Source organism: Callorhinchus milii, unplaced genomic scaffold (genome assembly GCF_018977255.1).
Source record: "Callorhinchus milii isolate IMCB2004 unplaced genomic scaffold, IMCB_Cmil_1.0 Scaffold1, whole genome shotgun sequence".
Lineage (NCBI taxonomy): Eukaryota > Metazoa > Chordata > Chondrichthyes > Chimaeriformes > Callorhinchidae > Callorhinchus > Callorhinchus milii.
In genome coordinates, this window is record NW_024704742.1 from 91447998 (window position 1) to 91466007 (window position 18010).

The following is an 18010-nucleotide window of genomic DNA, read 5'->3' on the forward strand; positions in this document are numbered from 1 at the left end:
GCTTGAGTTTGGGCCATTGTTGAGGGAGAACCAAAGGAGCTTTCTGCAGGAGTGCTCAATACTGACTCTGGATATAAAAACATATGAAAATGTTCCACCCCCACAATCAGATGAACACAAAACTATTCTGGAACTATCTCCAGCGCTAATTAATTCCCAGCAATTTTAAATTCATGACAATTAACTTGTTTAAACGTTGGGGTTTACTTTCAGGCAACTTGTCAGCCTGTGTTTTATTTCTGAAGTAACATTAAAAGGTGAACAGGGACCAGTTTGTAAACAGGATTATTATTCCCACCAAAAGTCCCGGTTAACGTGTTTCCAGATAATGCAAAGGTACAAGTCAGTGATTGCAGCATTTAAATCACTGAATGATACATTGATACAATGAAAGCTTATTCATACAGTTTCAGTTCCTCACAGCCCTTTGAACCCCATTCAATTCCATGATCTGTTGCCAATGGTCAAAAGTCTATGAATACTGAACTCTCATTTGGGCATTTAAATGTCTGGATTTAACTGTATTAGCAGTTTTGATAAAACATTTGAATGTTTTTTTTCATAATTAAAAGGAAATAAATTACCCTTTGCCACCCTTTTCTCTTCTCCCCCTTCCTGACATGTAGCATTGGCCTGTCCTAACTGGTGGGCAACCAAGCTGTAACTGCCAGGCATCACCTGTCCACGTTACAGTTGAGCTAGCCTTACTAGAAAGTGATGAGTGATCCAGGCTGACTTGCTCTCTAAAGACTCACTTTCTCTGTAGGGATGCATCTTATTCTCTACACAGCAGCTAGACTTGACACACTCAAGTTGTGGGAAACTGTGGCCCCATTCTCAGGTGGATTGGTTTCAGTTTCAGTTATTTGCTTTGTTCTCCCCTCTTCAGGCAAGAGGTCATGCCTCAAACAAGAGGGAACGGGTCACAAACCCTAAGCTGAGATGTCCATCTGTGGCCGTTTGTGCCCAGAGTGCTGTTGCCCTCCCATTTGGGGAGTGAACCTTGCTCCCAATTGGTACTTTTTACCCCAATTTACGCTGATCAATCAAGATAGTCACATTTTCACCAATTTATTCCAATGGGAAATGCTATTGTAGACATGACGAGATCGCTATTTTAGTGTGCAGTGTAAAATATCTCCCATATGGAGACTGGTGTACCTGAACCTTACGCACTACCACTCTGGTAGGCTGGAAATGAATGGAGTGGAGAGGACTGTCAATCTAAAGCATATCACTTGTCAAAGAATGCTGAATAATTAACTAACTCAAAGAACAGGATTTACTCATACTACCAACAACAACTTGCACTTACATAGCACCCTCCACGCAAGGTAGCATCTCAGAGTGCTTAACAGTACTGGAGAGGGCCAGGGGGGCAGATGACCATAAGCACAGTTGAAAAGGAAAGTTTTCAGGCGGGACTTGAAAGAGAGAGATGGGGCAAGGTGGAGGGATTGAGGGAGAATTTTCCACAGTTTGGGGGCGTAGTCGCTGAAAACACGACCTCCAATGGTGGGGCGGAGGGTGCGAGGGACGAGCAGGAGGCTGGTGCCAGTCAAGCGGAGGCACCGGGTGGTGGTTTGGCGAGTGAGGAGGTTGGAGAGGTAGGGAGGTGCCAGAGGGTGAAGGGATTTGAACATGAGTGCGAGGATCTTGAAGTCAATCCGTTCGGTGATGGGGAGCCAGTGGAGCCTGTCCAGAACTGGTGAGATGTGGGTTTGGTCTGGATCAGTATGTGGGCAGCAGAGTTCTGAATGAGCTGGATTTTTTGAATAGTAGAGCTGAGGAGACCAGCGAGGAGTGCGTTTGAGTAATCCAGATGGGAGGTGACAAACACATGCACGAGGGTTTCGGCTGCCTTTGGTGTAAGGTACGGTTGGAGGTGGGCGATGTGACAGAGGTGGAGGAAGGCGGTCCTGGTCAGAGACTGGATGTGAGGGAGGAAGGACAGCTGGGGGTCAAACCGGATGCCTAGGTTGTGCACTGGTTTGGTGAGTGTGAGGGAGAGCCCAGGGAGGTTTGAGGAGTTCAGATCCACAGGAGTGAACACATTGACAAGGAGTATGGCTTCTGTCTTGTCCACATTCAGCTGCAGGAAGTTTACACTCATCCAGGCCTTGATGTCTGCCAGACAAGCTGTTAGAACATCAGCGGACCTAGAGTTGGTACTAGAGGAGGCAAAGTAGATTTGTGTGTCATCCTCATACATGTGGAAGTTTACCCCGTGTCTGCGGATGATATTGCCAAGAGGGAGCATATAGATAAGGAAAAGAAGAGGGCCAAGAATGGAGCCCTGGGGTACCCCGCAGGTGACCGGGTGGAGGTGGGAGGAGAAACCATTTGCCGAGATGAAGTGGAAGCATTTGGTTAATTAGGACCTGTAGCTCAGTGGTTAGAGTCCTGTAGCTCAGTGGTTAGAGCACTCGCTTTGCAAGCGAGAGACCTGAGTTCAATTCCAGGCAGAGGGCGAAACCTTGGGCAAGTTTCCTTACTCCACACAGAGCCTAATAATAATCCCTCAAAAAAAAAACCAAAACAATAATTAAATTGGTCATTTTCAATCTACGACTGTTTGTGGGACATTGCTGTGCCAATTGGCTGCCGCGTTCGCCCACAAATATACAGTCAATTCACTTTACAGTGTGTTCTGTGAAGCGCTTTGGGACGTCCTCCCGACGTGAAAAGCGCTATATCAAATGCAAGGATTATTATTATTATAGGACTCGAACCATGTGAATGTGGGTCCACTAAGGTGGATCAGGGAGGAGAGGCAGTGGAGGAGGATGGCGTGGTGGACTACGTCGAATGTGGCAGATGAACCTAGGCTATTAATGTACCAAATGCACGTTAATAGCTTATTTGTGCATATATCACAAGGTTCATCTGTTCCTAGATTCATAGAAAGTACGGTTCAGAAATAGAGCCCATAAAATCTGGCTGGTGCTTATACTCCACTCCAGTTCTGCTTAATGACCTGTATAATCCAGTTCATAAGAGCATTGATTAAGTCAAATCTAGATGTTCTGCTCTGGCCTACCTAATTACATGGCATTTAGTTTATGATCAAAAATATCTCATTTTAGCAAGTAAAATCTTACTAAGTATACAGACCTTATAACCAGAAAATGCATTGCAGCAGCAGTGAAATAGGGGACTTAATGACAGATGCAATCTGGTTTGCAAAGGATTGTAAATATTGAATTCCTGGGGAGAAATTTACCCGTTTACGATAGCATTACGAAGCATGCAGAATTTGGTAAATTGTTGAATTCAGGCTTAACCTTTGAAGTTGGTTTTCTGCAGTTTTTAAAAGAAACTTGTAACTTTAAAATGTATTTAAGAATTTGTTAAATTCAGAACATTCCAAAATACTAAGAAAATAGATTCAATATTTATGGTCCTTTGAGACTCCAGGTTGAAACTGCATTCTTGACCTCAAATATATTTTTGCCCTTGAGCTCTCACTTGGGCAAGCTGTCTCTTGTTGAGCATCACGTATCACGCTGTGTGTTCAGAATAGGGATGTGAGGATTTATAAACCTGGAACTAACTACACAGAGACAGCTACTTGTGCCACTCTTCATCATTGTCCCCCAATAATATGAAGCTTTTTACAGTTTTGGTGAAGGGATGGTGGAAACTAGGCACAGGAGGCATAAGAATTGGGTTTGATCAACCTGTCAATCCTTTACAGTTTTGAGAGAATATACATCTCAGATGTGAAGTGCAAGTTGCACCTTCTGTTATGTGTTGCTGGTATTCCTTTTAAATCATGCACGAAAGTTCATTTTTAATGCAGAAAACAGCTAGTTTCCAGTGTGAAGTAGGCAGCCCAAATGGCTGACCTAAGCTGCAGCTCCATTTTTATAGCACTTGCATGGAACTTGGTTGTAAGTGATTCAAAAACTACAAGGAACGTTTTAAATTAAATGTTTGATTAGCCAAGGAGCAGTGATGTCAACATTGATTGCCTGAATCCCAGTTTGTCGAAGCATTTTCACACTTACTATACAATAAACATATTTCACACACACTATACAATAAAGTACATTATTAAAATGAAATATTGGTCCATTATAATTGCTGCAGAAGTCTGCAATTGTTACATGTGTAGTTCAGATCTGTTATGCGTAATATCACTGTGAAACAATCTTATATGCTTTTCAAAAGAACTATCAAATGGCAATCTGATTTGAACCAATTTTCATCTCTCAGAAGTATTGAGATCTGTAAGGCACTGATCATCGAACAGTGCAAAGGTTTGAGGCAGAAGTGGCCACTGGACCATCTAGCAGCCATCCAGCTTCCAACCAAATGTAACATTCTTTTCATTACTTATTTACAATTGAAAGAATAAGATCAAATTTTTAGTGAACATCGTGGAGTAGATCTCATTCTTTAATCAATAAACATGAGAATACACTTTGGGCACATTCTATTTTTTGCTAAGCAGTCGTGAATGATTTCAAACATTTGCTGTACTGCCTTATTCATCCAGTTTATTGCTATTTATTGTACTTGTGTAAAAATCTGTTTACACAGAGAAAATCTGTTATCATCAATATCATCATTTTTTGGTTTGTACCAGGGTACTTGAAGGTATTGTGATTTAATTCAAATTGATTTGAGAAAGCCAAGTCTAGTTGGTTTCCAGAGATGAAGGAGTGTTTTAAAAATGTTTGATCTGTAAATGGTTATCAGAAGCTTAACATCAATGTATGTCAATGTCCTGCTACAATTGTGCAACAAAAATACATGAAGTTTTACTTATTTTGAGAATTGGAATTTGAGATAATGATTATTATTATTTTAGAATAAAATGCAGTGGTACATGACTCGGTTCTGTACTAGAAATCATTTCAAATGCTTGATTTTGGCAAATTGCGAAAGAGTTATAAACCAGCCAAGATTTTTCATGTATCATTTAAGTTAAGAATTTGACTTTTCTTTCATTTAGTGGTGACACCTTTAGATTATATTTTAGTTTTGATAAACATTGGGGTAAGAACAAATATGTGTCTATGCTGTCACCAACATAGAATGTCAGGATTTATTATTTTTACTTCTGATCCTGCTGATAGTTGATTAAGTGTTCATGAACATGTGTTTAATTGGGGTGTTGATGGAGAAGTTTTACTTTAATTGCTTTCCAAAGTTCTCCTTAAATAAAATCTACACTGAAACTGAACTCTGGTCTGCTCCATTTTGTATGTCATTTTCTTCCTCACTTACGGTCAGCAACTTGCACCTGGTTTTGTTTGTCCATTTTAGGTAGGAAATAAATTTTGTTTCTTTGCAACGTCCTGATGTTTGAAATCTTGGAGGTTTGGCAACACTGGAATTGTGTGCAAGAACTGGTGGGTCATTATCATTATGCACAGAGGCATCAAAATGAGAAGAGATCACAAGAGAAATTACGTGGTCCTTTAGCCCATTCAATCTCATATTTCCAGAATACACACCCAATTGCATTCACATTTCCAGGATCAAGCTGTTTCCTGGTCTCAAACACCCTTCATGGTAACCCCTTTCTCTGTTGAAAGAAGCACACTTTGATATCTGTCCTAAACATAACCTTCACAGCTGTGAAATTGTGACCTATTGTCCTGTCACCTTGGCATATCTGAAGTTAATGGCCCTATTGAGACAAGGAGCTCACCAGTTACAGTGTGAACCTACATCTGCTTGATGGACATTTCTCAGTTACACCTGATGCAGTCAGAAGCATAAACAAGACTGCCATAAATTACAGACACAGAAATGTATGGACCAGAGAGAATCATTGGCAAATCTATTTTTATTACTCATCCTTCAAGTATAATCCTTAAATTGCCATCACTTTAGTAAGCGTGTGTATGCTGTGTGTGATGTGCCAAATATCATTTGGCAAATAAATATGCACAGATGTGTGCCAGTTCTCTCAAGTTCCTGCCAAGACTTCTTTACAACCTCATAATCATCCCCAGGTAGAGGTTTGAAGCTGGGAATAATAATATTAATATGAAAAAAACACTAATAAAATGACAGTTCCTGCCAAAAATCCAAAAGTAAAATCATCTTTGCTTTGAAGCTATGACTTGTTAAAGCTGGATTTCCTCACTATGTCCATGATGGTACAGATTAATTACAGAGAATGTTACTGGACAGGATGGGGCTACTTTGCACATCAAGCGAGACACTTGGGTTCAATTCCAGGCAGGACAAAACCTAGGGCAAGTTTCCTTACTCCACACGCCTAATAATAATCCCTCCAAAGCCAAAAACAATAATAAATTGGTCATTTTCAATCTACGACTGTTTGTGGGACATTGCTGTGCGCAATTGGCTGCCACGTTCGCCCACAAATATACAGTCAATTCACTTTACAGTGTGTTCTGTGAAGCGCTTTGGGACGTCCTCCCGACGTGAAAAGCGCTATATCAAATGCAAGGATTATTATTATTCTGTGAAGCGCTTTGAGACTTCTAGAAGACATGAAAAGAGCTGTATCAAATGCAAGGATTATTATTATTCTGTGAAGCGCTTTGAGACTTCAAGAAGACATGAAAAGCGCTATATCAAATGCAAGGATTATTATTATTATTAAGTCCATAATGTTTTTCCCCTGCATGGACAATTGCTCCCCATATCCTTAAATAATACTTTAAGCATCTACACCCACAAAACACACAGATCACTGCACTTTACACTAAATCCTATGAAGGGCTTTGGGATGTCTTCCCGACATGAAAGCTATATCAAATGTTATAATTTTTCCCCCCGTAAAATCTCACAACATATCAATTCACAATGAAATGAATGGTGCTAAACAGGTTGGACTCAAGCCAGAACCAGACTGCAACTCTCCATGTAAATGTTTGTAGGTGCTAAATCATTCTGGAATCGATCCATTTATCGAGTGTTTTATTTCACTAAGACAAGCAGCCAATGGAACAGTCCTAAGCATCAACTGTATTCCAATTTTAATAACCCTTATTTAATTTAGCTCCTTTCACATCAGGAGGACAACTCAAAGGATTTACTATATTGTGCAGTGACCTTGTATGTTGTAAGGAAATGGCACAGTTCCTTGCAATAGGGATGTACTCTCACAAAATCACAAAGGAATTAAGGATAAAGAATGCTTATTTTGATCTTCCTACTTCCTTCTGCTCCCGTTCCTTTAGTGAACTGGTTATGAAGGCCCATCATGACCATGACTTCATAACCAGTGATATCAGTTTGGAAAGGATGCTCTCATTGACTGCTTTCCTGGGTTTACAATCTTATCTTGTAAACTATAAAATGACTGTAACAGTGGAACCCAATCCTCCTTCTTTCTGTTCATAACCAAAACCCATTAATATGATTGCCAGTAAGAGCTAACACCCTCCAACCTGAGTCTATGGGCCATGAAATCCTGGAAGAAAACAAATGTGTATCAAATCAACAGGTAGATATCAACAGCTGGAGCTAACTAGGAAACAGCGAGGGTCGTTCCGCTCTGATTGTTACATGCAGTGAATTGAGTGAAGTGAATAAACACGCTTCTTGATGATTGGTAAGCTTGCTGATATTTTGTCCCTGTGTGCTTCTGAAACAGAAACAATGCAATTTTGAAATTGTTATTTGATTTCATATTCATAATGCTGTTTAACTTTATTTTAAAATTACATTAAGTTCACTGATAAGTGCACAGGAACAAATTCACTGAGAGTGCAGAGCAGAACAGCATTTAGCCTACAACTGTGAATCTGCTTCATGGAGCATTGAGTTTGAATCGGTGTATTTGGGCTTACAAGCCAATAGGCATATTATGTTTAGACTTACTGTTAAAATCCTATTATAAGGATACTTTACACTCAGAAATAAAAGTAGCATCAGTACTGCGTCATTCGTAGATTTCTAGACACCTCTAGATTAATGCTATATTACCACTAATCAACTAATGCAACAGAGCAGACTTATCTGATGGTTAAGTAAGATGTAGACATTAAAGAAGGTGCATAATCCTTTGGGGTCAATCTGGCTGAAATGTAGTGATGTAATCCCTGTTGAATGCAACAACCACAGCAATTAATTGCTGGAGATATTGTTGTTTGGTGTTCAAAGACCTTTCTAAGTTTTTTAAGCTAAATAGTTGGCCAATATGAATGAACAGGAGCGGAATTACTTGTGTGGAGTTTTATTTTCAAAATTGCCTTGAATTCAGTAGGGGCTAAACTGAAGTATTAGGACCTTGCTCTTTCAATTCAATCGGATTATTCTTATCACAGAGCAGCACTATATATACTGTATAACCCAAGTTATTTCCCAATCAGCAGACAGTCTTCACATGTCTTGCCATTTGGCGTTCAATAGCTATTTGCATAGTAAGATATTTGTATATAGAAACCATTTGGCTTGTGCATTGCTGAATAAGAAACAACTGACAGAAACCGCTGGTGCATTCTGCTATTTCCTAACATCATGTCAAAGAAAACGTCAAATCCTCCTGTCTGCATACAGTTGTTCTCACTGATTCTCCTGGTTCTCTTTGGACTTTATTGTGTGTTGAAAGGAGCTTCTTTTGCCTCGTTCAGCTGGTGGTACATATTGGGAGCCTCCTGCATTGTGGCAGCTGCCTTTGCTTCATTCCGTGTGTATGAGACCTGCGTATTAACATCTTTGAAAGAGACCACTTTGGAACATCCTGAACCTACACCTAAAAGTGATGACCTGGAAACTGATCTGCAACATCCAGCTGCAATAGGCAAGAGAATACTTACACCGGATGGACTCCACTGTTGAAACTAACACTGTCGTTACTGGCACAACAGTTATCTCTTAGGCAAGTTTCCTTATTTCATATGCCGCTGTTTACCAAGGAATAAGTCAATTGTCAGATTGCTTTTCAGGGGTAATAATCCCTCCCACCCAAAAATGTGGTCACTCAATCCACAAATGTTTGTGGGACATTGCTGTGCGCAATTGGCTGCCACTTTATGCTCACTTTAAATATATATTCTGTGAAGCGCTTTGAGATGTCTCAATGACTTGATAAGGCTCTATATCAAATGCAAAGATTATTATTAATTTGGATATTCATATTTTTCCTGACCGGCTGGGTAAAACTCTTGGAACTTTTAATGTCTAGTTTGGATGATCCAAACCAAATGATCCCTTGAGAAGGAAACCTCTCCTCACCCTTTCCAGAATATCTCCCCTCTGCTCCTGAAGGTGTTGACATATAATGATCTGCACTTTTAGATTACAGGCAGCAAATCTTCTCCAGCACCTTCACCATGCCCAAGTGCCCATACTTGACATGTGAGCATAGACAGTGAGTATGAGCAACCTATTCACCAGGGCTGGGGAGGGGAATTCACAGTCAAGTCCAACTCTGTCCTCACACAACGTCCACAAACAAACCTTCCAACAGATAAAAGTGGACAGTGCAGTGCTCAAGAATGGTAATCCTGTCTGATTTTCTCCCCCAATAGATACTGAGGCAAATTGTAGTACAGTATAATGCTGTCACAGCTGAGATCACAAACAACTGGAGAAATCTTTGGGATATTTTCTAATAAATGATTTGCCAAAGTAATAGCGGTGTTTATACATTGTATTTGTAACTATAACTTAGTACAGTTACCTTAACCCTAATGTGGAATAATTATTCATGTCAGGATTATGCAGCTACTTTAGATTCATGCTCTACGTTCATCCCTTTGCCGATCACATCCCAAGGGTGCTCCTTGGCACATCAATCTCAGAAGAGCATTGGAAACATTTGTCAAAATCCACAGGCTGCATTATCCCACAACCTCAATATAAAAAATTTAGCTTTTATAAAAAGTCCCTTTCAATTTGGAGTTCAAAACTGTTTGTGACTTCTGTAAAAAAAAGTTTAATTGTGAAAAAAGTGATCATTATAATTGTTTGGATGGTTGTTTTGAACTTTGAAAGCGTATGAAATGAATTATTGTAGATATGAAATGTTTGTTATTTAGAACTATTGGAAACAACCGAGGCAATCTCTGACCAAAAGTACAATAAAATATATCAGAACTTATTGTCATTAATTGGTGTTAAGTATTATTATGAGCAATTAACCTGAGTTACAACGTATTCTTGCGATGCAAACCTCTCACATCCTTTTGGCAAGCTTTTAACTCAGTGATGTACAAGACCAGAAAAACATTGGTGTCCATCAAACACTGCTCTACCTCTCATAATCCTCAATTGATTTTTATAACATGTAACTATCTAACTCTCTCTTGAATTTGCTGACACAATCTACCGCCACTTATATCATGAGTAGCCCTTGCTTCTTATCCACTATTTTCTGTCTAAAATAATTAAATGGTCCATTTGTCTCTCTCTCTTCTGAGATTGAGCCCATGTCCTGAGGAATTATCCTGCAAACGCTGGAAATCAAAAATACTAATAATCCTTGCATTTGAGAAGCGCCTTATCACATTGTTGAGACATCTCAAAGCGCTTCACAGAATATACTGTAAAGTGTAGTGACTGTGTATTTTGTGGGCGAAACGCGTCAGCCAATTATGCATTGCAGTGCTCCACAAACAGTCAAGGGTTACATTTACACAGCGCCTTTCAAGTCGGGAGGAGTAAAAGCAAAAATTGTTAAAAGTGCAGAGTAAGTCAACCGTTATTTGAAATAGAAATATAAGTAATAAATTTTGGACTTTGAACTCATCGGCCAGCAGTTGCCAACTCTAGTCTATCGCCACTATGTGGTGCTCTCGCACATCATCAAAATAACAAGTGGAATGAGAACTGCATAATTATTTAATTAGATTAGAAACAAAACATAAAGTATTTCATATACTTATCTCGAAATAATTGTGGTAAATATCGCTTCTTCCTCTTATCTTTATTAAGCAAGCGCAAGTGGACACCTAGTGGTGATCGACCGGTTGGAGACCCCTAGTTTAGGCTGACACTCCATTGTAGTGCTGAGGGAGTGATGCATTTGTGGTGGTGCTGTTGTTTGGATGAAAGGTTAAACTGAGGTGTTGTCTTCCTGTTCACAAAATAGTCAATTCACTTTACAGTATATACTGTGAAGTGTTTGAGATATCTCGAAGATGTGATAAGGTGCTATATCACATGCAAGGATTAACATTATTAGTATAACCGGCTGAACCTTAAAAATCAATTTACAGGAAATTGTGAGACACTTTCAATTATTAGGAAATGATAACATGCTATCGGTTTGTTATGTTGCCACATATGCATACAAAAAACAGTCACTGCACTTTACACAGTAAATCCTGTGAAGCTCTTTGTGATGTTCTCCCGACATGAAAGGTGTTATACCAAATCAAAGGATTATTATTCTTATATCAAACACAGAATCTCTCCAATGTAGAACTGGGGGAGTACTGTGCATGTGGAGGACAGCACCTCCACAAATGTAGCACTCCCCCAGCACTACATTCGAGCCTCAGCCTAGACTATTGAAGTCAGACATTTGAGAGCTCAGAGCCAAATTTGTTACTTAAATTTCTATTTCAAGATGTGGTTGGCCTGATCTGCAGGTTCAACAGATTCTGCTTTAATTTCAGATTTCCAGCATTCTCCATTTTGCAGGACTAATGGGCTCAATCCCAGAAAAGAGGGAGGGAAAGAGAGAAAGAGATGAACACAAAGATTATTGTCACTCAATAAGATTTCAGTAACTGAGTTGATTGACCTGTTGTGGATTCCCCTTATTTTCTGGTCTAATTGAACTGGGAAGGGAATAGATTTCAAGCCACACACAGTTAAGGTGTCTGTGGTAACATTGAATGGGAATGGGCTGAGCAGCAGGTGTTTGCAGTGACTGGAGAGGGGGCCTATGTTAAATATCTGGGTTAGACAGTGTGGCTGGAGGGAGGGAGGTTTGTTACTCTCTCTCTCTGGAGGCTGGCGAGATGCTGAGATCTGCTGGCTTTTTCTGGATTTCTCCTGCCCTTTTCTGAGCTGTGACTCCTGTCAGCGCCCCTTCTGTCACTTTAGACATGCCAGCCAAGCAGCCTGTGTTGTAGCCCAGGGTAAGGAGGAGGGGAGCCAGGGGCAGGCAGCACACAGCAGCTCCACACTGCAGGAGGGAGGCCAAGTGCAATTGGTCCAAAAATGTTGCTTAACTGTGCATGCATTCACTTTTTTTCTTGTTAAAATTTGATGCAAATCTATCCATTTGGTAAGACAGGGATAGCTATCTGATTAATGCATATTATCCTATTAATTTTCACCTGTTTGATGCTGGTTATTTTTTGCTAGCATTCCCCTCAGTGGGATTGAGTTGAATTAAGAAGAATTTAATGATAATTTAATAATTGGAATTCAGGTACAGATCAGCCATGATCAAATAGTATGTTGGAACAGGCTCGAGGGGCTTAATGGCCTACTCCTGGTCTTTTATTCCTATATGTTCCTATGATAGGTTGGTTGGTTAGTGGCCACATGCTCAGGTGATGGTGTTTTAAGGGAATTATTTATCCCCTCAGTTTTCCTTTCTTATTACTTAAGGGGGTGACTGGTGTTTGACTGAGTTTTGTGGATGTTGCCATCCACACTTTAGTGGTCACCCCAAGGTGTGTGATCCTGGGCAGCTGTTTTGACTGCCCAGGGCATCCCAGCTGATCCAGTGCAGACCTCAAGAGACCTACCTGCAATTTAATAATTTGTTGTTCGTGTAGTCTGGCTTTGGGTATTCTTAAATTGATGGGTTTCTGCATGCGTCAGATATCTGGCTGACCAAAAACAACATTGGTTAGCAAACTAATCAGCAGTGTGTTCTGAGCTTTTCCATCCCCTTTAAATTTAAAATAACTCTGCATATGCCAGGGGATGAAATCTGGGGCTATTCTGGTTTGTATAGCTCAGAGCCAAATTTCATGGTCAGTTTAACCATTAAGCTACCCTAGGGTCTAATGTTTTTTTCATTTGGGCATGATGGTCACCATTTATGTTAATTCCTGTCCTGGTATTAGAGAGGTGTTTATCTGTTCTTTATTCTGGTGTAGAAAGACGGATTTATTTTTAACATTATTGAAAGAGGAGGAGCGAAGGCAAGTATCGCCAGCCTTGCTTTTTCTGTCTGTACAATGTTTGCCTTGTAGTTGAGCTTTTTATGTTGCCTTGATTATAAGGATATCTTCCAAGAAACCTTTCCTTGTGTGTTATAACTGTCCTGATCTCCTGCCACTTGGAACTATTGGGGATTGGGATGCTACACTGTGTGACTGGCATTATATACATGCAAGTTGTTGTTGACTGTGTGGTCAGAGTAGCTGCTCCTCAAATTAAACTAACCTGCATTAGTCCTTTAGATAATTTAAATGGTTGTTCTTTGATTTTTTTTCAGGCTTTGAGAAGAGACTGTAATTTGTGCCATGGTGCCGGGTACAGGAAGTATAATACTAGCACTCCCTTTACTGATCACTGACTAATAACCATCTGGAAAGTGCATGTGTATGGACAGGATTTTGATCTGACTCTTCAGCATCTTCATATTGCAGTTGAGGCTCACAAATGAAGCTTAAGGAGTTGGATAGCTAATTGTACCGTAGAACTTCTAAGATGTATTCCACTGGGAGACAGTTTAAAAAAAATTGTTTTTCCTCCTTTCATTCGAAACTCTTTGGATAATTCCTTGATTGAGCTATAATGATCTTTGCATTTGATAAAGCGCTTTTCATGTCTTCTAGACGTCTCAAAGTGCTTCACAGAATATACTGTAAAGTGAATTGACTGTACATTTGTGGGTGAAATGCAGCAGCCAATTGCGCATAGCAGTGTCCCACAAACAGTCGTAGATTGTTTGACCAATTTTTTTTTTAAGGGATTGTTATCAGGCGGGTGGAGTAAGGAAACGTGCCCAAGCTTTCGCCCTGCTGGGAATCGAACCCAGGCTTCTCGCTTGTGAGGCGAATGCTCTAACCACTGAGCTACAGGACTCCACAGCTAGTGGGTTAATAACTTCTCTGGCCTTTGCTTCTGCTGTTTAGCTGACCAGTAGGTGGTGTATGGCAGGGTGGGCTGGGTAACTTACCATCTAATATTTATTTCCTTCTTTTCTCTATAGAGAAAGCTTTGTTTCTCTGTTTGCCTTAATAAATAATTTTGAGACATAAATCTGTTCTTGCCCGACCTCCTACCAGTTTGGAATCTCACTTTGCTTTTACTCTGGGAACGATCGGAAGCACTGTGCTACCCTGCACGAGTGGATTCTTGTAGCTTAGTGGTTGGAACGCTCGTTTCACAAGCGAGAGGACCTGGGCTCGATTCCCGGGTGGGGCAAAACCTTGGGCAGATTTCCTTACTCCACACACCTCTGTTTACCTAGCAGTAAGTAGGAGGTCAGGTGTTAGTCGATTGGCCGATCATTTTCCTGGGGCAATAATCCCTCCCAATAAAAATAATAATTTGGTCCCCGTTGTGGGACACTGCTGTGCACCAATTGGCTGCCGCGTTTCTCCCACGAAATAGTCAATTCACTTTACAGTATATTCTGTGAAGCGCTTTGAGACATTTCAAAGAAGTGATAAGGCGCTATATCAAATATAAATATATTATATAAATGCAAGTTGTTGTTGATCAGCTGGTACATCTGGGTAGATCTTGACCCATTTCATTGAGAACCTGATGGTTTTAATGTGTCACATTACCCTTTTTTAAAAAAAGATATGTTGGTTTTTTGTTACTGTTTTCATTTCATGGCTGAGTTTCTGTTTTTAACACACCAAATTTTCTTTGTAGACTAATATGTCTAGAATGTTTAGAAACCCAAATGAAGGCAACTATTTATAGTTTCCATTGACTTGATAATGTGTATTCTCTCCTTGATTACAGTAATCAATCTTGTGTACTAGGTCTTAATTTTTTTTAACAGACTCTGTAGCTGTGCCATCCGAATTTGAATTCTCTACAGCTGTGGGTCTTAAGGTATTGGAGGAGCAAAATGATTTGCCCAAATTGCCTGAAGTTGCGCATACAGTGCTTGAATTGGAAAAGGTCAGCAAAGCTATTGAGGTGGTCAAGAGTGAGGTGCAAGAGCAACAGCAGAAGCTTTTGAAGTATAAGTCGTTGCTGGAATGTGAGTCGTGTGACTCGATGACCCCATCGACAAGCAATGACTATAACTACAGCTCTCCTACTCCTAAGGTGAAGAATGTTTTACCATCTCTTCAGCGTGTATCAGTGTGTGAAGTACCAGATGCCCAATTCAACCACATTATCTTCAATCCAACTTCGATATCTAACAGTTCTGTAAGTAAGAGCTCACTCAGTGATTTGACTGAGCAAGCTGAAGAGAAACATTTATTTCAGCATGAAACCATGGCCATTTCCAAGACAACACACAGTGAGTGCACAGATCTGCATAATAAGTATATGAATGGTAATCACAGGCTATGCAATGACTTAGAGTATGACCCACTGATGAACTATTCTACTAATTTTGGGAGCCAATATCTCGGGAAGCAAAATATGGAGGAAAAGGAACGATTTCAGAGTTCCATTGAGCACAACCATGAAAAGAGGCACTCGCTAGCATCCAAAAGAGCGAGGAGCTCTGAATCAGAATTCAGTTTGCAGGAGTCATCTGATGAGCTTGTTATTGATATTCCAGAAATTCCACCCCTTGTGAAGGAGTTTGCAACCAGGAAGAGAAATGCTAAATGTTTAAAATCAGCAGTAAGCTTGCAGGAATCTGACGATGATGATGATATTCCTAAGATGCCTCTTTCCATTCAAAAGCCAGCTGCCAAGAAGAGGTTCCAGAGTGAGAGAACTGATAATACTATTTTGAATCTTAGTTTAATTCGTAAAGTAAGGCAGCGCAAGAAGGCTGAGGCCACCGCTCTACTGGTGGACGTGAGAAAATCAACGACTGATACCGATGGCTTTTCAGCAATGAAGGATGGTAACAGCAAATGTGGTATCTATTCAGGGGATTTGCAAGAAAAACAAAAATGTAACTCAAATGAGAGCAATCCATTCACCTTAACAGATGGTCCCGTGAATGAGAGCAGCAGAAGCTATGGGCTTCCGAGCAAATCTGGAAAAAGAAAGCTGTTGGGTCTAGAAATGGTTAAAAAGATAAATTCGGGGACTTGTGCAAATGCCACTAAACCTGCAAAATCTCTGGATCAGGAACTTGGAAGTGAATTTATACCTGATGAGTCCAAAGTGGTGTGTCAGAAACGTGAAGCTATGAAAGAAAAAATCTATGAAGAATCGCATTACAGAGCGTCCAAGAGACTGCCTGAAACCAGCTACACAAATCTGGAAGTCAATTGGCAGACTGCATGCACTGTACTGAAGTGCAGTGGTCAGGGTGCTGTCAATGAGAGCAAATACAGTGATGACTTGGGTAACAATACCTCAAGGATCAATCAGCAAGGACAAAAGTGGCCGAACCAAGGTGACATTTTTGATGATGAAAAAGGGGCTGAGGGTTTGAAAAAGGGAGATGAGAGTCTACGAAATACAATTGATAGAGGGGAGGAATTGTCTCTTTCAGAGGAAGATGTGTCCAGTTCACTTTTAGATGAAGATCTAGACTTTTCTGAATCTGACCCAATGGAGGAATGCTTTAGGATTTTTAATGAATCCTCCAAACAAGAAACTAAAGACAGTGGAACAGAAGCTAAACAGGTATTTACTGTATGTTTACATTGTCTCTTTTGGAAAGACTAAAACACTGAACATTTTGTTAAAAGTTGAATACTTCATACATAAGATGATTGTCTAACTTATTGATTTTGGTCAGTTGTGTTTTCTACGTGTATTTTTGTAATATGTGTGTGTATATATATACACAAAAGCACAAATTATTTGGTAATTGCAGTATATTAAAGAAGCAATAATAATTGCATTTGATATAGTGTCTTGTCTCAAGACATCTCAAAGTGCTTCACAGGATTTATTATAAAGTGGTGTAATTGGCTTTTGTGGGTGATCTCAGCAAAATTTGTCACAGCAATGCCCCACAAACAGCCAAGCAGTGAGTGACTTAATTTTATTTGGGATTTGTTAGCCAGGACACTGAGAGAAACTCAATTCCTTTTTTTTTTTTTTTTTTTTTGAAATGTTGCTATGGGATCTTTATCAGCCACCTGGACAGGCAGGTGGGACATAGTTTTAATGTCTCATTTGAAGGATGGCACCTCAGACAATGCAGTTTACTCCCAGCACTGTATTTGAATGTCAGCATACACAAGTTGGAACATAGACAACTTTAAAGTCAGTGGTATTTGCCTACAAAATACAGTTGCTAAACTTTACAGTATATTCTGTGAAGAGGTTTGAGACATATGTAGGTCGTATTCCAGGCAGGGCGAAACCTTGGGCAAGTTTCCTTACTCCACACGCCTAATAATAATAATCCCTCCAAAAACAATAATAAATTGGTCATTTTCAATCTACGACTGTTTGTGGGACATTGCTGTGCACAATTGGCTGCCGCGTTCGCCCACACATATACAGTCAATTCACTTTACAGTGTGTTCTGTGAAGCGCTTTGGGACATCCTCCCGATGTGAAAAGCGCTATATCAAATGCAAGGATTATTATTATATTCATGCGTGGACCTCTGTCTGGTTTGGATATCCTCAAACATGGGGTCTGGTTTCGCCCCCCCCCCAAAAAATAGGATTTCAAATTGAATTTTGTGCTGCCGCATTAGGAGAGTAGAGCAGTTCATAGAATCATAGAATTGTACAACACAAAAAGAGGCCATTCAGCTCATTGAGTCTGTGCCGGCTGTTTGAAAAGAGCAATGTAATGTCAATCCCACTCCCCAGCCCTTTCCCCATAACCCTGCAAACCTGTGCTCCTCAAATACCCATCCACTGCGTTTTTAAAAGTTGTTATCGAATCAGCCTCCACCACCCTTTCAGGCAATGCATTCCAGATTCGAACAACTCACTGCGTGAAAACATTTCTTCTCGCCTCCCCTCTGCTTCTTTTAGAGACTATTTTAAATCTGTGACCTCGAGTCACTGACACGCCCACCAGTGGAAACAGTTTTTCC

At 40.2% G+C, this 18010-nt stretch overlaps 1 protein-coding gene and 1 non-coding gene across 2 annotated transcripts in view; one reads left to right on the plus strand and one right to left on the minus strand.

Moving 5' to 3' along the window:
* Window positions 1-8451: 8451 nt before the first annotated feature.
* Window positions 8452-18010, plus strand: part of LOC103178071 (RNA exonuclease 1 homolog) — a 29878-nt gene continuing 20319 nt past the window's right edge. Inside the window, exons 1-3 of the mRNA XM_042346832.1 lie at window positions 8452-8734; window positions 9232-9291; window positions 14867-16632. Of these exons, the coding sequence (XP_042202766.1) occupies window positions 8452-8734; window positions 9232-9291; window positions 14867-16632 (2109 nt within the window). The remainder of the gene's footprint in view (window positions 8735-9231; window positions 9292-14866; window positions 16633-18010) is intronic.
* On the minus strand, window positions 13861-13932 carry trnav-cac. Its single transcript has one exon. It is a non-coding gene; the product is annotated as a tRNA-Val (tRNA).